Here is a 23207-nt window from a genome sequence, read left to right as displayed (position 1 = left end):
AGCTTCTAGGCCAGCACATTGCCTGGGGAGCTCGACCTTCTAGTTTGCTAACCTGGGGAACCACCGGGTTTTGGTCATGATGGAGCCCGACTGCTGTCCAGGCTCTGTCCTTGGGTCCCTGTGAGTGCTTGTGGCAACATTTCAAAGGACAGCCTCAAACAGAGTCCACGCTCTGAGGCAGCCCCTTGCCTCATTCAATATGAGTTACCCGAGGGCTCCATTTCCAGCCAGGTGTTTGTTCAATATCCACACAACAAACATGTATTGAGCATCTACTGTGTGCCATGCTTGTGCTGGGCGCTGAAGTATAGAGAAGCCTGCAGCTTATGGTGCACAGCTACGGTTCCTGCCTTTCTGGTGAGGACCCTGTGACTTCCTTGAGGGAGCACCCCTGACCCTTCCACGTGGTCTTGGCAGGAGGGTCAGTTATGTGCCCTGATCCTTCCTGTCCCGCTTGGCATTGTGCATGTGACCCAGGTTGGTCAGCTGGCATTTTCTCAGAGATTTCATGTATTACTTAAAAGAGGAAGAAGCTCTTGCTTCCTTTGGGATCATAATCTTCAGAGACTTCAGTTTGTCTACAGTCATGTTTTCCAACATAAGAAGCCAGCCTGCTGCAGAAAGCAGAACTATGAGGGAAGCAGTGGAGAAACTGATAGCGGGGAGCACCCTGATCATTTAAGCTCCTAGATCCAGTCATGCCTGAAGCTGGTTGGCTTTTATATTTTCCAATAAAATGAGACAATAAAAAATGTTTTTAGTTTCTATTTTTCTTTTCTTTCTTTCTTTTTTTTTTTTTTGAGACAGGGTCTTGCTCTGTCACCCAAACTGGAGCACAGTGGCGCAATCACAGCTCATTGCAGCCTTGATCCCCTGGGCTCAAGTGATTCTCCCACCTCAGCCTCCCTAGTAGCTGGGACTATAGGCAAGTTCCACTATGTGTGGCAAATTTTTTTTTTTTTTTTTTTTTTTTTTTTTTTTTTTTTTTTTTTGCAGAGATGGAGTCTTAATGTTCCCCAGGCTGGGTTTGAACTTCTGGGCTCAGGTAATCCTCCTGCTTGGCCTCCCAAAGTGCTAAGATTACAGGCGTGAGCCATTGAGCCCAGCCTATTTTTTCTTAAACCAATTTGTTTGTTGTCACTTGCACTTGAAGGAGTCCTGACAAGTCAAGGCATAAATACTTCATAAATAGTAAAAATTTAGAAATGTGGTTGCATCCTATTTCCAGCTTAACAACTGTGGTGGATTAAAAATGGCTACAAATAACTTTGCAGCTTCTGCCATCAAGCAGTGGAGTCTATTTCCCCACCCCCTAAATGTAGGCTGGCCCTGTGATCTGCTTTGACCAAGAGAAAGTGATAGACGTGATGTTGGGTGGTCTCCAAGCAATTTCTTAAGAGGCTGTACAGCTTCTGTCCTGGACCTCTGGAAACCCAGAGACCACTGTACTGCTATGAAGAAGCCCAGGATGAAAAGCCACATGAAGAGAGGGCTCCCAATTCCATTAGTGGTGATTTTTAATGGTGAGATTTTGGTGCACCTATCACCCGAGCAGTATACACTGCATCATATTCGTAGACTTTGATCCCTCACCCTTCTCCCACTCTTCCCCCCAAATCCCCAAAGTCCACTGTATCATCCTTATGCTTTTGTGTCCTCATAGCTTAGCTCCCACATATCAGTGAGAACATACGATGTTTGGTTTTCCATTCCTGAGTTACTTCATTTAAAATAATAGTCTCCAATCTCATCCAGGTCCACTGGAAATGCTGTTAATTCATTCCTTTTTATGGCTGTGTAGTATTCCATTGAATATATATACCACAGTTTCTTTACCCACTTGTTGATGGATGGGCATTTGCATTGGTTCCGTGATTTTGCAATTGTGAATTGTGCTGCTATAAACATGTATGTGCAAGTATCTTTTTCAAATAATGACTGCTTTTCCTCTGAGTAGATACCCAGTAGTGGGATTTCCAGGTCAAATGGTGGTTCTGCATTTAGTTCTTTAAGGCACCTCCATGCTGTTTTCCATAGTGGCTGTACTAGTTTACTCATGTAACCAAATACCACCTGTACCCCAATAACTTAAGGAAAAATTAAAAAAAGAAAACTAATAAAAACTCTATAAAAACTTCAAAAAAAAAATCTGTCTGTGGGAAGAAACTAAAAAAAACAATAACAAACAAACAACAAAACTAATTCCAGGTGTCCCAACTGAGGTCCCAGACATGGGAATGAGGACTTCTGAGACCATCAGTCCCTGCCATGCCACTGGCTGACTGCGGTTGCATGAGTGAGGCAGAAGACACCAGCAGGAGAACCTTCCAAGGCGACCCATAGAATTGTGGGAAATAAATTGCTGTTTCAAGCCACTAAGTTTTGGGCTCCCTTGTTTACAGCAATGGGTAACTGACAGAGCATCCAAACCTGACTTCCCACCTTACTCACCATTGCTGCAGATTCCTGGAAATGTCACTCCCATGTGTGACAAGAGTTCCAGGTGGTTCTGCTCCTTACAGACTCTGAGAATTGCTGCAGGCTCAGGCCCTGATCTTTAGGGGAAGCATGGCATTGTTGGACTACTGCTTTTAGTATTAGGTTGGTGCAAAAGTAGTCGATTATAATATAATTTTCAGGTTGTGGCTAAGTGAGGCGAAATCAGCCTGGATCCATCCTTCCCAGGCATGCTTACATTCATCTGTTCTGACCTCTCTTCCTGTCTCACTCTCTAAACCTCTCTGGTTCTTTAACAAGTCTTTCTCATTTGCTCAGTCATCTCTGACCTCAGCTCTCACTTCTTCCTACTAGGGAAGTTAACCAGACCTGGGTGTGAATCCCAATTCTGCCCCTTGTACTGTGTAACCTTGGGCAAGTTACTTAACCTCTCTGAGCTCCAGTTTCCTCCTTGTTAAGTGAGGGTGATCAAAAACCTGTTTTGAAGACAGCAAAGATTAAACGAGCGAATGAATGTTAAGTGCACAGGGTGCAGTCCAGCTCACAGTAGATGCTTAATAAACAGTGGTTGCGGAGGTCGTAATTAGAATAAAACATCTGGTTGAATGTCTTAGGGAATAAGAGGTGTTTTCTTGGAAGCAGGATAAGGGCACTTCTGGGCCACAGAGAAGAACAGGCATCAACAAGTCTCTCTGCAGTGTGATTGCTGCTGCAGCTCCACCCTTCCCCAGACCCCTCCCTCACCTTGTCCTGCTGGGCCGAGTCCTCCTCCACATAAATCTCCGCGGGGGGAACCGCCCCAGCAATCCCCTCGGCCAGTGATTTTTCCGACAGTTTCATGGCATTGGTCCACACTAAGGCATGAGATCAGCAGAGAGCACAAAAGACATCATAAGTTTCCCTGAGGCCTGAAGAAGATGTTCACATTAGCCTTCCTGTTTGTCTCCCCCCAGACATAGACATTTTATGTAATTTAAAAATTACAGGCCGGGCGCGGTGGCTCACACCTGTAATCCCAGCACTTTGGGAGGCCAAGGTGGGCGGATCACGTGGTCAGAAGATCGAGACCATCCTGGCTAATACAGTGAAACCCCATCTCTACTAAGAATAGAAAAAATTAGCTGGGCGTGGTGGCGGGCACCTATAGTCCCAGCTACTCAGGAGGCTGAGGCAGGAGAATGGCGTGAACCCGGGAGGTGGAGCTTGCAGTGAGTCGAGATCGTGCCACTGCACTCCAGCCTGTGCGACAGAGCGAGACTCTGTCTCAAAAAAAAAAAGAAATTACAAAGTGGTGTGTGTGCTCACTGAAAAGCAGTGAAAGCATCACGGAAGCACCAGAAAGAGAAGGGGCCACCTCCTTCCTTCTTCCTGTGCCAACTGTGCTGTTACCTAACATGATGTGTCTTTTTCCAGACCTTTTTCCTATGCCACAGAACAGCGGGTGATCTTGGGCAGACCATTTAATCTCTTGGGCAGGTCATTTAATATCTTTCAGCCTTAGTTTCCACACATATCATTGAGGGGCATGAATAGTCTGTATCATAAAGGGCTACTGTGAGGAGTAAATGAAACGTTAGGTAGAGCAGGGATTGGCAAACTACAGCCCTGGGGCTGAATCCAGCCCACTGTCTATGACTGAAAGTATAGTTTTATTGGAACGTGGCCACAGTTACTCATGTATGTATCATCTATGGCTGCTTTTGTGCCACAAATACAGAGTTGAGTAGTTGCAACACAGACTGTATGGCCCTCAAAGCCTTATTTATATCTGGTTCTGTGATACTGGGATTTATAACAAGAAGTAGATACAGCTGGCCCTCCGTATGTGTGAGTTCCACATTTGTGGAGTCAACCAACTGTGGATTGAAAATATGTATATGTGTGTGTGTGTGTGTGTGTGTATACACATACTACTAAAAACACAAAAATCAGCTACGTGTGGCGGTGGGTGCCTGTAATCCCAGCTACTCAGGACACTGAGGCAGGAGAATCACTTGAACCTGGGAGGCAGAGGTTTCAGTGAGTCGAGATCATGCCACTGTACTCCAGCCTGGGCGACAGAGTGAGATTCAGTTTCAAAAAGAAAGAAAAAAGAAAAGGAAAGAAAAGAAGGAAGGAAGAAAGAAAGGTACTCTTTAAACACACTTAGGTTCTGTGGTACTGGGGATTAGGGCTTTAACATATGAATTCTGAGAGAACACAATTCAGCCATAACAGAACTTATCCAAGTAACCAAGGCTACTGGAGAAATGATGGAGTTTGACTCCTGAGGCTGGATCTTAAGACACATGTGGCTGCTGCTTTTCTCTCTAGGACCACTCTTTTGGAGGAAGCTGGCAGCCATTGCATGAGGAGACTCAAGCAGCCTAGGAAAGGTGGCAGTGGTGAAGAACTGAGGCTTCCTGCTGTCAGCTAGTGAGGAACGGAGGCCTCTTCCCACGCGGATGTGAGTGAACTACCCAGGAGATGTGTCCTCCAGCCCCAGGCAGGCCTTCAGAGGACCGCAGCTCTCATCAAAAGTTTCATGCAACCTCCTGAGAGTCCCTGAACCACACCATCTTGCTAAGCTACTCCCAAATGCCTGACCCACAGAAATTGTATAAGATAATGCATAGGGTTTTGGTTTGTTTTAGGGTGCTATGTTTTAGGGTAATTGGTTATAAATTGGTAACTAATACACACTGTATGTTAATTTTACACAAAAAGACAAAAACTGTTGAACTCTAGTTAATGGTACACATGCTAAATGTTTAGGGCGAAGTCTATAGCTGTAGGAAACTTATTTTTAAATGCATCCAAAATTAAGATCGATGAATGAATTAACAGAATGATTGATAGACAGATAGATATATAATAAAAGTATAGCAAAATGGGCCAGGCGTGGTTGACTCACGCCTGTTATCCCAGCACTTTGGGAGACCGAGGTGGGTGGATCACTTGAGGTCAGGAGTTGAGACCAGCCTGGCCAACATGGCAAAACCTCCTCTCTACTGAAATTACAAAAATTAGCTGGGCATGGTGGTTTGTGCCTGTAATCCCAGCTACTAGGGAGGCTGAGGCAGGAGAATCACTTGAACCCAGGAGGTGGAGATCATGCCATTACACTCCAGCCTGGGAGACAGAGCAAGACTCTGTCTTTAAAAAAAAAAAAAAAAAAAAAAAAAGAGTACAGTAAAATGTTAATGGGAGATTTAGGTGGGGAGGGGGGGTCACTGTAAAATTCTTTTTACTTTGCTGTATGTTCAAAAAATGTTCGTATTAAGGCCAGGTGCACTGGCTCACGTCTGTAATCCCAGCACTTTGGGAGGCCGAGGCAGGCGGATCACACGGTTGGGAGATCGAGACCATCCTGGCTAACACGGTGAAACCCATCTCTACTTAAAAAATAAAAATAAAAATAAAAATTAGCCAAGCATGGTGGTGGGCACCTGTAATCCCAGCTACTTGGGAGGCTGAGGCAGGAGAATCACTTGAACCCAGGAGGTGGAAATCGTGACACTGCACTCCAGCCTGGGTGACAGAGCAAGACTCTGTCTTAAAAAAAAAAAAAAGAGTACAGTAAAATGTTAATGGGAGATTTAGGTGGGGAGGGGGGTCACTGTAAAATTATTTTTACTTTGCTGTATGTTTAAAAAATGTTCATATTAAGGCCAGGCATGGTGGCTCACGTGTGTAATCCCACCACTTTGGGAGGCCAAGGCGGGCAGATCACAAGGTCAGGAAATTGAGACCATCCTGGCTAACACAGTGAAACCCTGTTTCTACTAAAAACACACACACACACAAAAAAAAAATTAGCCGAGCATGGTCGTGGGTACCTGTAGTCCCAGCCACTTGGGAGGCTGAGGCAGGAGAATGGCGTGAACCTGGGAGGTGGAGCTTGCAGTGAGCCGAGATCAGGCCACTGCACTCCAGCCTGGGCAACAGAGCGAGACTCCATCTCAAAAAAAAAAAAAAAACCGGTTCGTACTAAAATGTTGGGGGAAAATGGCTGAGTCATTTTTCAATGTGGGTGGTAATGGCGGTGCATTTGACGATGATGATAACGTAAACCGTGGAAACACATTGCCTTTACTCTTCAGCTTGCATGTGTCACAATAATAATAATAATAATTATTATTATTATTATTATTTTTTTTTTTTTTTTGAGACGGAGTCTTGCTCTGTCGCCCAGGCTGGAGTGCAGTGGCCGGATCTCAGCTCACTGCAAGCTCCGCCTCCCGGGTTCCCGCCATTCTCCTGCCTCAGCCTCCTGAGTAGCTGGGACTACAGGCGCCCGCCACCATGCCTGGCTAGTTTTTTGTACTTTTTAGTAGAGACGGGGTTTCACCGTGTTAGCCAGGATGGTCTCGATCTCCTGACCTCATGATCCGCCCGTCTCGGCCTCCCAAAGTGCTGGGATTACAGGCTTGAGCCACCGCGCCCGGCCGATAATTATTATTTTGAGGAAGGTGACGACATGAATGGTCTTGAGCAAGACTGGGGAAAGATATGGAAGCCACTGGGAGATACCTGGGGACTCGAAGGGCCTGGGGCTGGGACAAAGAGGACAGAGAGTGGGACCTTGATGCCAGAGGCTAGGGAGGAACTCCGAGAACCATGCCTGGGGACTAAACTGACCAGCTCTTCTGCCGGTGAGGCTGCTGAGGCCAAGAGGACAGTGACAGGTAGGACATTTCCTCCCCAAGTGCCATGAGGCTTTCAAGGGGGTAGTGGGGAAGGAAGGACACCCTGGAGGTTGTGTGTGTCCCAGAGTGACCGGGCTGTGAGTGGGCTGTCACTGAGCTCACCAGCCTTAAATGGGACTGAAAAATGTTAGATTAGATGGGACTGAATGTATCTCCTTGGGAGAAGTCATTTTCCTTGATAAGCGTCAGTCTCCTCTGACCTGTAAAATGGTGGTAAAATATTTTAAAACCTCCTAGGGCTGTTGGGGACAAAGGGGATTGCAATGACTAATATTTTTGCACATCTGAGTCAAAGTGTGTTGACGTAGGTCCTGTAACACACTCACATGTACACACGCACAGAGGCCACACCCACTGCAGGTGCCCTGGTGTGTGTATACGGACACAGCACAGAGGCTGGAGGGATACGCAGCAGAGAGTCAACAAGGGAGACCCTGGGGATAAGGATTACGGCTGATTTTTAACTGTTTTCTTACTTTCTGCTTATCCTGAATTTATTTTTATTTTTTACAATTGAACATGTTCTACTTTTAGAATCAGAAAGTAAACCAAAACCAAGACCCATCCACATGGCTGTGAACCACCCCCAAGCCACTGATGGCAGCCCTGACGCATACCTTGCTTGATGACGGGGGGCTTGTGGGTGTCGTCCACCACAAACGAGAACATCTCCTTGCTGGCGCTCACAGGCCGCCGGTGGGAGGCCGGCAGGACCACAGTGGGTCTGGGGAAGCCCTGGGACCAGCTCCTTTGCACCGGTGCTGGCTGGATGCCTTGGTGGAAGGGGATATGTGGCGGTGGGGGGGCCTGGTTCGGCTGCTGTGTGGCACGAGGTGGCTGTGGCCCTGGCCATGGTGCTGGGCCCCTCATCCATGGGTAGGAGACCTGCAGAGGCACACAAGGGTCAGGGGAGGTTATGACCGGCAGGGACGGTCTCCATTTCTTTGTCCCAGCCACAGCATTGCTGCCCAAGGTCTTGGTTTATGAGTCACTTCCGGTCAAGCATGATGGCACACAACTGTAATCCCAACACTTTGGGAGGCCAAAGTGGGAGGCTAGCTAGCTTGAGTTCAGGAGTTCAAGACCAGCCTGGGCAACATGGCAAAACCCTGCTTCAACAAAAAACACAAAAATTAGCTGGGCCTTGTGGCCTACGCCTGTAGTCCCAGCTACTTGAGAGGCTAAGGTGGGAGGATCACCTGAGCCCAGGAAATAGAGACTGCAGTGAGCTGTGACAGCACCACTGCACTCCATCATGGGCGATGGAATGAGACTCTGTCTCAAAAATAAACAAAAAAACAATGAGTCACTTCCCCCAGGAAGCCTTCCTGGACTCTCCTCAAGTTTGGGATGGGGGTCCTTGCCTGGGCCACATGGCACACGATCACACCACCACTGAGTGGGTGCGTCCTTTACCCAGGTGCCCTGCCGAAAGAGTCACCTGCATTAACTCATTTAATACACTCAACACTCTGCGATGTCAACAGTCAGAGGATACAGGCCGGGCAAGACCAAGGGACTCCCAACACCATAGATGTGGTACTGAGCTGCTGAACCAGGAGAATGTCCCCTCTAAGGGATTAGGGACTTTTCATCTACCTTTCTTACCACTGTATCCTCAGCCCCTAGAATAAATGCTTGGCACATACCTAGTAGGTCCTCAAATGTTGGTCAAAATAACAGAATAAGCCAATCACTGAGATTCCAGCCCAGCTCCCTGGGACTCCACAGCCTTTTCTCTTTCTGTCCACACGGTGGGTCCCTCTATCCCTCAAAGTTCAGAACTCTGGGATTGCAGGGATGCTGGCTGTCTGATTAGCCTTTGCTTTTCCACACCAGCACACCTGATTCTAGCAGAGGCCCCAGGGAAGATGTTACAGCTACTTTCAGCAGAGATCATGTCAAAACCCATCTAACCATGGACGAGCAAATGTGGAGTGGTGCTGACACCTGGCCTTTGCCATGGATTAATGCTTTAGTGGTGGTTTGTCCCTGGTGCCTAGGGGTTGAATGGTGGCAATCATGAGCACTATCACTTATTGCACTGAGCTTACTGATTCCTCACCATGACCCTTTGTGTGAGGGTTCTCCTTACTCCTATGTTAGAAGTGAGGCTTGCAGAGGTTAAGGGATTTACCCAGCACAGGCGGTGGTGGACAGGGAAATGGGATCAAGATCTGATGGCCTGTCTCTCTCCTCTCCTCTCCCCTCCCCTCTCCTCCCCTCTCCTCCGTCTCTCCCCTCCCCTTCCCTCCCCTCCCCTCTGTCTCCCAATTCTCTTGGCAGAAATAACGCTTTCCAGGTAAAAGCTAAATTCAAAGGTTTGCTTCCTAGGCAGGAACTCATCCCTGTTTTCCCAGGGCTCAGGGTTCTCCTTCTGTACCCCAGAGAGAAGATGAGCTCAGACGCACACGAGGAGAAGGACAGAATGCTTCCAAAATCAGCTCTCCAGCAGACAGCACTTCCTAGAACTTCAGCTGAGTTTTATTCAAGAGGAGGGCTCTCCACTCACTCAGGATCCTAATCTCCAAGCTGCAGTCTGTCTACAGCAGCTCAGGGATCCTATGCATTCCCCCCAAGGCTCTTTCTGGGAGTCAGTGAGGAGTGTTTTGGGAAATCTGGCACCAAACTCCGATCACCTGGTGATGTATGGTTTGGCTGTGCCCCACCCAAATCTCATCTTGAACTGCAGTTCCCACAATCCCCTTAGGAGGGACTGGGAGGGACCTGGTGGGGGGTAATGGAATCATGGGGGAAGTTTCCTCCATGCTGCCTTCATGATAGTGAGTGACTTCCTGTGAGATCTGATGGTTTTATAATGGGCTTTCCCCACCCCCTTGCTCTGCACTTCTCCTTGCTGCTGCCATGTGAGGAAGGACATGTTTGGGTCCCCTTCTGCCATGATTGTAAGTTTCCTGAGGCCTCCCCAGCCCTGGGGAACTGTGAGTCAATTAAACCTCTTTCCTTTATAAATTACATAGTCTCTGGTATGTCCTTATAACAGTGTGAGAATGGGCTAATACATCTGGGGACACCTGGCCAGGCATTCATAATGACACTGGCCCACTTGAAATCTGTTTTCAGGAGTGAGTCTGGGCAGAGTTCCAGAACTCTGTTACCTCATGTGTAGTTTCCCATTTCTCTCCACTGTCAACATCTCAGCCTTTCCACCTACCCTCTCTTCTGTTCTTTGGTTTCAGAAGCTGAGCCACTGTGGCCCGGCCCTGGGCTGACTTCTCCATCCATCATGTCCCTCCCCATCCTCAGGGCTGTCTTGCCTCACTCATTCCCATGACCTTTTCCTATGGGTTTAATAAGTACTCATTGAATGAATGGGCTGAAGGTGAGAGTGGGCAAACTCCAATGCGTTTTACTTCAGCCTTCGGGAACACAAATGTAGACATTATTGGTTGTGGTGGAGGAATCCACTTTCATGCTAGGACATAAGGTAAGGGTGCCTCATGCCAACTAGCTGCACAGGTGCTAATGAAAGAAAGCGTGTCTCCTGCCTCAAGGGCAACGCTTCTGCAGTGGCCAGGCCAAAACCCACTCAGCATCTTTTGGAGATTGTGGGTAAATCTCCCTCCCTCTCTTGGCCCATTGTTGTGGGTGGGGCTAAGCAACAAATCACATTCACTGGCCATAGTGATTGGCCAGGGGTGGGGCATGCAATCCAATCAGAGCCAAGGAGACGAGGCTGGACATCCAGAATCTCTAGCCACAGAGACCTGGGGACTTGAGAATGTAGCCAGCACCAAGAGATGCAGTCCAGACGTGGAGAGAGGGAAGCTGGTTTTCTTTTCTCCATTTTTTTTGAAATAGGGTCTCACTCTGTCATCCAGGCTGGAGTGCAGTGGCACAATCATAGCTCACTACAGCCTAACCTTTCGGGCTCAGGTGATCCTCCTGCCTCAGCCTCCCAAGTATCTTGGACTACAGACGCAGGCCACGAGGCCCAGCTATATTTTGTATTTTTTGCAGAGACGGCGTTTCATCATGTTGGTCAGGCTAGTCACAAACTCCTGGGCTGAAGTGATCCTCCTGCCTCAGCCTCCCAAAGTGCTGGGATTACAGGCATGAGCTCTGACACCTGGTCTGTTTTTGTTTAACTGTAAAAAAATACATAATAAAATTCTCTACCTTAACCATTTTAGGTGTACAGTTCAGTACTTTTAAGTATAGTCTAACTGCTGTGAAACAGATTTCCAGAACTTTTTCATCTTGCAAAAGTGAAAATATATCCTCATTAAATAACTCTCCCTTCCCCTCTCTTCAGAGCCCCTGGTAACCACCATTCCCCTTCTATTTCTACGAATTTAAATACTCTCTGTCCCTCATATAAGTGGATTCATACAACATTTGTCCTTTTGTGACTGGTTTATTTCACTTAGCACAATGTCCTAAGGATTCATCCATGTTGTAGCATGTGTCAGAATGTCCCTCCTTTTCATGGCTGAATAATATTCCACTGCATGACATCACATTTTATTTATCCATTCATCTGTCCATGGACACTTGGGCTGCATCCACCTCTTGGCTATTGTGCATAATGAACAAATAGAGAAGCTGGTTTTGAACCCTGGCTTGTGTTGCACTCTGCACTAACTGCTCAGTACTGTGAGGCTAGTTTGAGCTGGTTTTGTCACTTGAAGCCTCCATGGTGCTAATGAGAGGGTCCCTAAAGGGGCCAGTGCATGATGTGTAAATGCAGCAAAGACAGCAATCAGCTCTTTCAGTTAAAAAAAAAAAAGTTTGTTTGTTTGTTTGTTTATTTATTGAGAAGGAGTTTCGCTCTTGTCACCCAGGCTGGAGTGCAGTGGCGTGATCTTGGCTCACTGCAACCTCTGCCTCCTGGGTTCCAGTGATTCTCCTGCCTCAGCCTCCCAAGTAGCTGGCATTATAGGCATGCGCCACCACGCCCGGCTAATTTTTTTGTATTTTTAGTAGATACAGGCTTTCACCATGTTGGCCAAGCTGGTCTTCAACTCCTGACCTCAGATGATCCACCCACCTCAGCCTCCCAAAGTGCTGGGATTACAGGCGTGAGCCACCGCGCCCGGCCTTGTTTATTTGTTTTTTGAAAGCATGTTGATTTAAGGTGGCTTTAGTTGGAAGGTTAATGTCAGTCTTCTCTACTTAACAGGCCTACTCTATTATAAGCAAGGTCAAGGTTTTCTCAGAAATTGCTACTGGTAACTACAAGGAAACAGTGAGGGGATAAACAAACCAAACAAAAAGACTCCTGAAAAACTGGCTCCTGGCCGAGCTCGCATTGGAATGTACACGAAGCTTGGGGTCAAGGTCAGTGAGCAACAAGTCTGGTTTAGAAATATTAGTTTAAACATACTTGCTAGTGCCTTCTTTCTTTCATTCTCTTTCCTGCTTTCCTCCTCTTTCTTTCCCTCTGACCATATGGTATATGGCATGGTGGTTTTTTCTTTGTTTATTTTTGAGGCAGCGTGTGCTCTTCCTGATCTCTCCCACACTGTCTAAAATAGCAGGTTGCAAACCACCTGGACCACACCCATGGCTGAATTTCTATCAGCTTGAACAAACACCCAGCCAATACCGTACTTGAGAACTCCAAATCCATTTTTTCTGGATGATCTCCTTGTTTCTTGTGTTATCACACTAACATCTGCTTCTGACCCTGCCAAGGCTTCAGGGTGAGAAGGATGCCCTAAAACACCAAGAGAGTTTGTCCAGAGTCCCACAGGACCCAAGCATTCTTCCAGAAAGCCCTGGAGGCAGTGGACAGGGCGGGGAAGTAGGCCTTGCCCTTGGAAGTCTGTTATGTTCTTTGCTGTCTGCAACTCTTATCACTTGGCTTTGAACCACCAAGGAGGGAAGGCTCTAGGTGCTAGGCTGTGCTGTGGCCTTCATATATGTGGCCTCATCTAATCCTGAGAATAACTCTGGGGTCGGGGAGACATTTTTACCCACATCTTGTGGATTAAGGAGCAGAGGCTCAGTGAGGTTCAAAGACTTGCCGAAGGTCCTGAAGCCTGGAAGTAGTGATGATATTGGACTCCAAACTCTGCCCCTGGAGCTTCCAGGTCATTTGAAGTCATGATTTACACTTGCTTTCCATACTTGCAAAAGGATCTTAGATGATCGGCTAATGAAGAATAGATTTTCTGAGTTAAAAAATGAAAATGAGAAATAGATGGTGTGAAAATCCCCAAGATGGTGCATGGGCTGTGTGTGGACAGGATTTTCCAGGAATGCTGTCAGCTCCCTCATGCAAGTTTGACTCACAGGGTATGTGCAACGCCCTGGATGCCACTCAGAGAACCGCAGCCTCCACCCAGGCAGGGCTGTGGCTGGCTCACTGCTGTGCCAGAGGAGAGCTGGGGCATGTTGGTGCTGGCTCATGAGAGCCGATGAGTAAATGTTCAGAATTCTGTGAGCTGGCTGATAAACACAACCATTAAAAAATAAATTATATATACTTACAATTAAATTATACCAGAAACAACAGTAATAAATGCTTAAAACTTAGCCTCCTAATTATTTTACTATATTTTATCATCATCTGTGCTCTTACAGTTATTCTTCTTACTGCGTCTGTGCATTGGCAGTGTTGTACAGTGATGTGCTGCTACACAGCTCTCTGTGGCTCTGTCTCAGTGAAGCTTGAAATTGGCCAGGATGGTGAGGTAGGAGGTGGGACTCAACTCTGGAGGTTTGGCTTGGACACCAGACCAAATTGAGGACCAGCTAAAACAGGGCCTCAGTGGAAGCAGCTTTCCATAAGACACGCCCACCAGTGTGCCATGTCAGTTTAGCATTGCCATGGCAACACCCAAAAGGTACTACCCCTTTCCATGGCAATGACCCAACTACTTGAAAGGTAATACCCTTTTCCTGGAAATTTCTGCATAAATCAACCCTTAGTTTCTGTGTAATGAAATGTGGATAGGAATATGACTGCAGAATTGTCTTTGAGCTGCTACTCTGGGTGCACTGCCCATGGGGTAGCCCTGCTGAGCAAGGAGCAGTCCCCTCCTGCTGCTGTGCACTGCTGCTTCCATAAAAGGTGCTGTCTAACACCGCTGGTCTGCCCTTGAATTCTTTCCTAGGCAAAGCCAAGAACCCTCCCTGGCTAAGCCCCAAGTAGTTTCTTCCGGTATTCAAAAACTATTATCTGATAGCGAAGAAGATACTCATGTCATTAATGAATATGCGAGGTTCCAACACAAATCTTTCTTATTTCACTTTCATCTTACTCATGAAGGTAAACTAATATATCCACCAGTATTCCGGTTGGAAACTTACTCATTCATCAATTGCTACCATAAGTTGGCAAGGGATACAAGAGTTTGGCAAAAATCAATAAAGACCTCTGTAAGAATCAATGGCTCTATGAAATTTACGATAAATTTGCAACAGTCTTGCATATTTTGTTATTATTTATAAAGAATATGCTACACGTTCTTTGTGTCAGTAAGCTTTATACTATACCTGCATACTTTACTTTTTCAGACGCTCACCAGCATAGCACTGGCTGGGCCCAGTGCCCAGTGAAGGGCCCGGCACACACTGTAGGTGCCTGCTGACCGAACTGAATTGAACAACTGGTGAACAGAGCCAAAGTTAAAAAAACTTTCAGCTGATTCTGGGGCTGGGACAGGGAAAATGTACTATGAGCCCGGGGCATCTTTAACAGCAGAAAGTGAGTAAGTGTTCAAAAACAGAAAGTGCAGGCCCTGTTAGAGGGCTGGACAACCAACCCAAAAGAGCTCCAGTGGCCAAGGCTAGAACAATATGAGCTGCAAAATCAATAACATCATGGTGGATTACAGCACAGAGAATCAAATAAATACACAGCAGTCTATACGGATATAAATACATGCATGAGTACATAATTCCATGGCAGAGAAGAGACAGTTCCTTATAGAAGAATGTAACACACAGGTAATCCCCATCCAGGAGGTGGAGCTGAGTCTTTTTTTTTGAGACGGAGTCTTGCTCTGTCACCCAGGCTGGAGCGCAGTGGCGTGATCTCCGCTCACTGCAAGCTCTGCCTCCTGGGTTCACGCCCTTCTCCTGCCTCAGCCTCCCGAGTAGCTGGGACTACAGGCGCCCTCCACCACACCCAGCTAATTTTTTGTATTTTTAGTAGAGACGGGGTTTCACCATGTTAGCCAGGATGGTCTCGATCTCCTGACCTCGTGATCTGGCCTCCTTGGCCTCCCAAAGTGCCGGGATTACAGGCATGAGCCACCACGCCCAGCCGAGCTGAGTCTTAATCAATGCCCGCTTCCTCCCCTCCTTTTTTTTTTTTTTTTGAGATGGAATCTGGCTGTCACCAGGCTGGAGTGCAGTTCTGTGATCTTGGCTCACTGCAACCTCCACCTCCCAGGTTCAAGCAATTCTCCTGCCTCAGCGTCCCGAGTAGCTGGGACTACGGGCGTGTGCCACCACACCCAGCTAATTTGTGTATTTTTAGTAGAGACGGGGTTTCACCATGTTGGCCAGGATGGTCTCCATCTCTTGACCTTATGATCGGCCCACCTTGTCCTCCCAAAATGCTGGGATTACAGGTGTGAGCCACTGCACTCGGCTTCCCCTCTCCTTTGAGGGTGGGCTATGCTTAGTGACTTGCTACCAAATAACAGATTTGTGGACAAGGAAGCAGTAAGTTGACTGTGGAGAAACCTGGCCAATATCCCTTCAACCCTGTGAAGTGAACATTACAGGGATGCCAGGTGGCTATCAGTGCCCCTGAAATGATAAGACGATAGGGACACTTTACCTTCGTGGCAAGCTTTCCGAAAGCTGGGACCCCACTCTAACCAGAGGAAAACATCAGATGAATCCAGACCGAGGGACATTCTCTGGGATACCTGGCCAGTATTCTCAGGACGGTCAAGCCCATGGAAATCAAGGAAAGACTGAGAAATTGTCACAGACCAGGAGATATGATCATCAGAAGAACATGGTGCCCTGGAATGCATCATGGATCCTGAAGTTTAGCTGATATTAATAATAATGTGCCGATGTTGATTTTTCTTTTTTTGGTTTTGTAAAGGGTACTATGGTCACGTCAGATGTTAACCACGGGGGAAACTGGGAGGCGGTAGACAGGAACTCTCTGTACGATCATCACAGCTCTTCTGTGAATCTAACATTATTCCAAAATAAAAAGGTTATTTTTTTTTTTTTTTTGAGACAGTGTCTCGCTCTGCCACCCAGGCTGGAGTGCAGCGGCACGATTTTAGCTCACTGCAAACTCCGTCTCCTAGGTTCAAGCGATTCTTATGACTCAGCCTCCCGAGGAGCTGGGATTACACGCATGCGCCACCACAACTGGCTAATTTTTTTGTATTTTTAGTAGAGATGGGGTTTTGCCATCTTGGTCAGTCTGGTGTCGAACTCCTGGCCTCAAGTGATCCACCCACCTTGGCCTCCGAAAGTGCTGGAATTACAAGTGTGAGACACCATGCCTGGCCAGGTTATTTAATTAAAAACAAAACAAAACAAAAACAAGCAAACAAACAAAAACTCTTTTAAGAGACCTTTGAGTTACCAGGAAAAAAAAAAGTACAAAATCTACATGGAACTACTAATGTCTCTCATTCATACAGGGCGTCCTCTAGGTCTACTTTCAGCCTCTACTTCCTCTGATCTTACTCAGTTTTACACTAATAACTACACAATTACAAGGATGGGAAGGGGCAAGAAGGAAGCAGGGAAGGAGGCACACTGATCCCAGCAGAGCAGGAATTGACTGCCAGACCCTCAAATGCAGACACAAGAGCCCCAAGGCAGCAGAGGGTGCTATGTGGGGCCTATGTGGGGCCTGGGAAGACAGCCTTCTCCATCTCACCAGCCCCTGGGGGGGTGGTGCCAGGATTCAAAATGGGGCAATAACTCTAAGTCCCCAAGAAAAGGATCAATTATGTCCAGGATTTTCCATTCCAGAAATCGGGATTATACATGTTAGAACACAGAACAGCCAAGTTATATACTGCTTACACGTTTTAGAGCTTAAAGAAGTAGGTCCCTTTGAGCTATTCAAAAAGGCCATTCATCTGGATTTTGGCCAGGTGGATTAGGAGACACCTCAGTGCATTCTGGCCCATCTTACTTTCCACTTTTGTAGACCTTCTAGCTTAAAGTTTTCCTTTTCCTTTAAGTTCGAATTCATTTCCTGGTCAGTCCATAAAATGGGAAAGAGAATCTAAGGAGAAAAAACTTAGATTTTTGGAAACTGCCTTTTCTACTCCTAGATTCGACCTGCTGGAGCTCAGTCTTGCCAGATTGAGTGACTGAATGAACCAATGCATGATCAACTAACTTAGGAAAAGCGGTGATGTGGCTGCGGTTTGGGAAGAGTGTGACCTGCAGGAAGCAGCCATGGTTGATCCCTGGGGCTTTGGGCCGGTCCGTGTTCTGTTTCACCAGGATGCTAAGGCTTCCGCCTGCGCTCTTCCCTGAAGTCCCCTATGCTGTCTGCACACTGTAGACATCTGAGGACGAAGCAAACTTCAGGATCCTGTCTGTGTTTTTGCCGAGGACATTGTGCCTGAGGCTGTCTGCTGCCCTGTGCCCTCCACTTCACGGGCTTTGGAAAATGTCCTTTGATATAAAAAACCTGGTCTCAGGATTTTTCATCACATCAGCAGGTCCCTCCAAGGAGCTGTAACAGCATGGTGTAGAGGAAAATACTACACGATCGGGCTGGGAGATGACAAAGCTTGGCTAGCGAGACGTTTCTTCTGAAGTGTGCCATGCTCTCTGGTTCTTTGTTCAATCCGCAGTTACTCCGCCTGTTACAGGCAAAGCCACAACCTTCTCAAGAACAGGGAGTACTTAAAGGTCCCATGAAGATGGGACCTGCCACCTTCCCTGGGATTAATGACTAAACCCTCAACTCTGTGTCCTTCTCATCATACACAGAGGAGAAAAACAAGCCACCCTACTTCCTTGGAGACCGGCCTGGAAGTTTCCTGATAGAGAATGGATTATTCATCATTTTCTTTCCCCAAGCTCCTAGCCTGGAATCTCATTACGGAGGCTCAGCTTAGGCAGGAGGAATGCTTTCTTGCCATGGGCTTTTTTTTTTTTTTTCTCCCTACATTGCATTCATCTCCTGCATGGGTGTGGGAGAGACACCCCTCCCTTCCACAATTCTGAGTCTATTAATTCCGGCGTGGCTCATCCCCTGCACTCCAGAGGAGGGAGTATATCCCAGCCCTGACCAGTCAGAGCATTCCATGTCTCTGGCCTCAGTGATTGGTTCGGGGATAGTCATGTGATCCAAGCCAAGCCAATGAAGAAGCTTGCTCTTTTCCTAGAGCTGCTGAGTTTGGAAGGTGCTGGGGTTGCCAGCAGCCACGTCATTACAGGTGGGGCACCAATCTGCTCGAGATTGTGAAGCTCACAAAGATGAAAGAGACAGATTTCTTTTCTTTCTTTCTTTCTTTTTTTTAGTTTTAAGAACCAGAGAGTTTAACAGGCAAGAAAGAAGGAAGAAGACAGAAGGAAGAAGCTCCCCGTTATGGAGACAGAAGGAGGGGGGCTCCAAAGCCAAGAAAGGTAACCCCAAGAGACAGATTCCTGAGCATCCCTTGAGCACCTGGATCTAGCCAGGCCTGAAGCTGGGGCTTCTGGCCTTTTCAGTTACAAGCAAAATAACTTCAACTACCTCTTCTTTTGCTTAGGCTAGTCTGAGTTGAGTTTCTGACACTTGCAAACAGTAAAATTTTCTGGACAATATGCTTATTGACACTCGAGCACAAATATCACTGTGTACTCAGAATGAAAGGTGTTAATGCGGGTTCTGACTTGTTTGAATAAAACCCACCAGGCTATAATCATGCACCAAATTTACCTTTAAACTTGTAAGAGTAAAGCAGTGGCCCCAGAGAAGAAGTGATTCAAGACCAAGGAACCAACCACAGGTAGTGAAACATTAGGTGGAGAAATTTGGAACAAATAAACAGTTCTCTAGCTACAGCAGCTTTTGGACTATAAACCTCAAATTTCTGTTTCAAAAGTTATACCAGGGAAAACATTCCAAAGTTTTAAAAGAAAACTTCCAGTTGAAGAAATATGTAAAAGTTATAAACATTCATCTGTTGTGTATATTATATATTAATGTCAAGCATATTTATCAGATGTGTCAATATATTATTACTATATATGGAAATGCATATACATGTATGTGTATATTTAGAACCACATATCTCCAAGTTCTGTTTTAAAGAGGTAATGAAGGCCGGTAATCCCCACACTTTGGGAGGCCGAGGTGGGCAGATCACCTGAGGTCAGGAGTTCAAGACCAGACTGGCCAACATGGAGAAACTCCTTCTCTACTAAAAATACAAAAATTAGCCAGGCATTGTAGTGGGCGCCTGTAATCCCAGCTACTTGAGAGGCTGAGGCATGAGAATTGTTTGAACCCAGGAGGCAGAGGTTGCTGTGAACCGAGACTGTGCTACTGCATTCCAGTCTAAGCAAGAGTGAGACTCTGTCTCAAAAAAAAAAAAAAAAAAGAAGTAATGAAGACTGTTCAAAGCCTATTTTCCCTTTTTCCTGTTCCTCAGTTAACTAAGTAAACTATTAACCAGCGCAGTTCCTAGCAGAGAGTGGGGGCATTCATTCTTTCTCCTATCCCCAGAATGTCTTATCCTCTTTTAGCCTTTCTTTCAGACACTGGGTAAATGAAAGAGGCAGTATAGCATAGTGTTATGAGCAGAGGTTGGTAAACTTTTGCTTAGAGAGACAGACAGTAAATATTTTTGGCTTTGTGTGCCATATGATCTCTTGTCTACTCAACTCTGCCATTGGAGCAGAAAAGCAAACACTGGCAACACCAAAATGAATAGGCATGGAGATCATATAAATAAAACTTTATTTATAAAAACAGGAGATGGTCTCAATTTGGCCCATGGGATGTAGTCTGCCCACCTCTGGTTAAGAACATAGGATTTAGAATTAAGCAGAATTGGTTCAGATACCTCCTCTGCCTCCTACCATCTGTAACCCTGAAAAATGTGTCACTTTTTGTGCTTCACCTGTAAAATGGAGATGACAACAGATACTTCTTACTTTGTGAGAACTGAATGAGATCATATATTAAGTACTTAGAACACTTCCTGGTATATATAATAAATGCTCATTAAACATTAGCCACCAGACATGATCATCACCATCAAAAAAGAAACTGAAAGAGAGGAATGGAGTTTGTCCAGGAACTTCAGCAACATCCCTGGTGAAAAGACGGCGGAGGTGAATAAGGAAGGCCCTATCTGAAACTGCATTTTCTTCTATCATCGGTGGCTTTCATTTCTACCTACATGATATATCGTCCCCCATGACCATGTGAAGTGGCAGGCTGGCAGGATTGCAGTGAGGAACTTGCCTGAGCTCTCAGGTTACCAAGGTCCTCTGAGCTGTTGGGAAGGACTCCCAGACCAGGCCTCAGGAGACCTAATCCTGGTTCTGGCCGTAACAGATTATGCAATCTTGGGAACACTGCAGAGCCTCTTTGGGCTTCAGTTTATACAATGATGGGATGGTCCCAAAGAGCTGTATGCAGATTCTGAAGGGGGAAAGGGAGCCTGTGGTTAATGTGTTCCTGATGGGCAAAAGTTGGAAACTGAGGCTCAGAAAGGCTACATTGCCATTGGAGTTTGAACTTCAGTCTATCGTACTGCAAAGCCTTTGTGTTCTTCACTGCACTCCCAAAAAGCTTCCCCTTTCAAGCAGTGAGTAGTCAGGCACATGGGCAATCTTTAGGTTGGGCAGGATGTCCTGAGGTTGCAAGAGGGACAAAGGACTGCATCCAGAAGTCACATGGGAAGCTCTGGCTGGAATGGGAGCAGGGCAGAACAGGCCAATGTAGGTTTCCTTATCAAGCTGTTTTATAAGAACGGCACCACTGTTCATAGGACAACCCTCACTCACAGCTCCTTTTTCTGGAAATCATAAAGCACTAAAGAAACCAACAAGCAAACATCATAATGGCCGGCACAACGTGGCAAGCACATCTGACTTTGTCACTTGGATGTCACACGCCTGACACTTAGGCAGAGACTCCGTGTTACTACTCAACAGTTGTTTCAGGGCATCACCAATGGCCCTGCAGATTATGCCCCACACAACTCCGGGGGGTGCCATCTTCATGGACTCTACTGTGAATGGTGACTGGAGTTGTGCAAGGTGGTGGCCCTAGGCTATACTTTTTTTTTTTTTTTTTGAGACAGAGTCTCACTCTGTTGCCCAGACTGGAGGGCAGTGGCATGATCTTCGCTCATTGCAACCTCTGCCTCCCAGGTTCAAGCAATTCTTGTCCCTCAACCTCCTAAGCAGCTGGGACTATGCGCCACCACACCTGGCTAATTTTTTGTGTTTTTGGTAGACATGGGGTTTCACTATGTTGGCCAGGCTGGTCTCGAACTCCTGGCCTCAAGTGATCCTTCTGCCTTGGCCTCCCAAAGTGCTGGGATTACAGGCATGAGCCACCGTGCCTGGCCCCTAGGTTATAATTTGGCAAAAGAGCTATGATATATAACGTGTACTCTTGAGCATATCGTGGGTGCCAATGTACTTTGTCAACAAGAGTTTCTTTGTTTTTCTACCTTGTATGTCATCCACGGGCAAGTTATTTGCAAAGGCATCCACCTGGTAGTTGGGAGGTCTTGGGAGGTTTTCTGTCCGTGGGAAGGCTCACAGTGGAGGCAGGTGGTTGCTAGCGTGCTCCTCTTATCTTCCTGCTATCACAGGCACCAGATGTTGGGCTAAGCAATTTACAAACAATGACCTGTTTAATACTACAGTAACCCCACATGGGAGGAACTATTAGGATTCCAATTTTACAGAAATGGGAACTGAGGCTCTGAGAAGTGAAGCAACTTGTGCATGATCCCACAGCTGGTCAAGAGCAGGGCAGAACTGTGCGGGGCAGACTCACCTGAACTTCAGGGCACCCACGCTAGCCACTGTGATGTCTACAAACACATTTGGGTCTCTAACTTCTGCCTCCACCTCCCATTCCCTATTGAAATGGCTGTCACATCCCTCTCTGTTGGTTATGGTCACCACAAAGCCGGAAATAAATTTTTCTGTTTGGGAACTCTTTCTTGGGAAAAGAACAGCTAAGCCTTACAATATTAGGATAATCCTCTTCCAAAGGAAACAGTCCTTGAAAACTCTACCGCGGGGAAGACACAACGCCTACTCCAGGGACTCAAAGAATCAATAAGAGACAAGAGCATGCTGGAATCAAGACAGTACACATTTCTTAGAAAAACTGGACCCCAAAATGAGATGAGATTTGATGACAGATGCTCTTCACTATCTCCTTTTTTCTTTTTTATAGCTCATAGGTCGAGGTCATTGGGCAAATGGAAAGGGAAGCCATCGGAAGGAGTAACTCAGTCCATATGGCTGCTGTCACTCAGGCCTGCAGAGGAGCCTTTGTCACTAAGAGCTCAGAGGAAGCCTGCATGAATGTCTCTTGATGTAAGAATGCTCTGAAAGGGAGCCGAGAGCAGTTTTGTGAGGATAGGGGTGGAGGTTGTGGGGGGGTCTTCTGAGGAAAACCTGGCAGGGACAGAGGCTTGGGCTGTCCCCTGGAAGCCTCAGGCTGCTGTGAGGTGCCCTGGCCATGGGCCAGGGGGCATCTGTTCAGCTGCTAACAGTCCCTTAGCTAATAAAGCAGGAGACAACTGCATGTAGAAATAAGAATTTTAAAAATTCATGTACAGCCAAGTGACTGTAAAAGTGTGCTTTGTTGTCTTTGAAAACCAGTCGATGATACTGCTGTAGCTAGCAGCTGACTCAATGGTTTTCTCCCAATTGTACCTGCAAGTGGAAACAGAGTTTAATTCACAGTGACTAGCTGTGTGATCCTGGGCAAATTACTTAACCTCGCTGAGTTTCAGGTTCCTTGTCTATAAAATGGGGATCATGAGAGAGCCCAATCCATAGGCTGTTGCATTAAATAAGCGAGAGCAGGTAAATGCCTTAGCACAGTGTCCCTCCTGCTCCTCCTTATCATTCCATTATAATAATTCTACAGATCTCATTCATTAACAAAATAGAAACTAT

General features: G+C 46.5%; 1 protein-coding gene across 1 annotated transcript in view; it reads right to left on the bottom strand.

Annotated features, from left to right (window-relative positions):
- The window catches only part of FHAD1 (forkhead associated phosphopeptide binding domain 1), a 160624-nt gene that overhangs the window by 102223 nt on the left and 35194 nt on the right, over nucleotides 1-23207 (bottom strand). The window contains exons 4-5 of the mRNA XM_010370076.2: nucleotides 7763-8030; nucleotides 3202-3311 (exon numbers count right to left, since the gene is read on the bottom strand). Coding sequence (XP_010368378.1) covers nucleotides 3202-3311; nucleotides 7763-8030 — 378 coding nt within the window. The remainder of the gene's footprint in view (nucleotides 1-3201; nucleotides 3312-7762; nucleotides 8031-23207) is intronic.

Source organism: Rhinopithecus roxellana, chromosome 12 (assembly GCF_007565055.1).
Source record: "Rhinopithecus roxellana isolate Shanxi Qingling chromosome 12, ASM756505v1, whole genome shotgun sequence".
In the NCBI taxonomy this organism is placed as follows: Eukaryota; Metazoa; Chordata; class Mammalia; order Primates; family Cercopithecidae; genus Rhinopithecus; species Rhinopithecus roxellana.
Note: the sequence above shows the minus strand (reverse complement) of the source record. Positions and strands in the feature narration are given on the sequence as shown.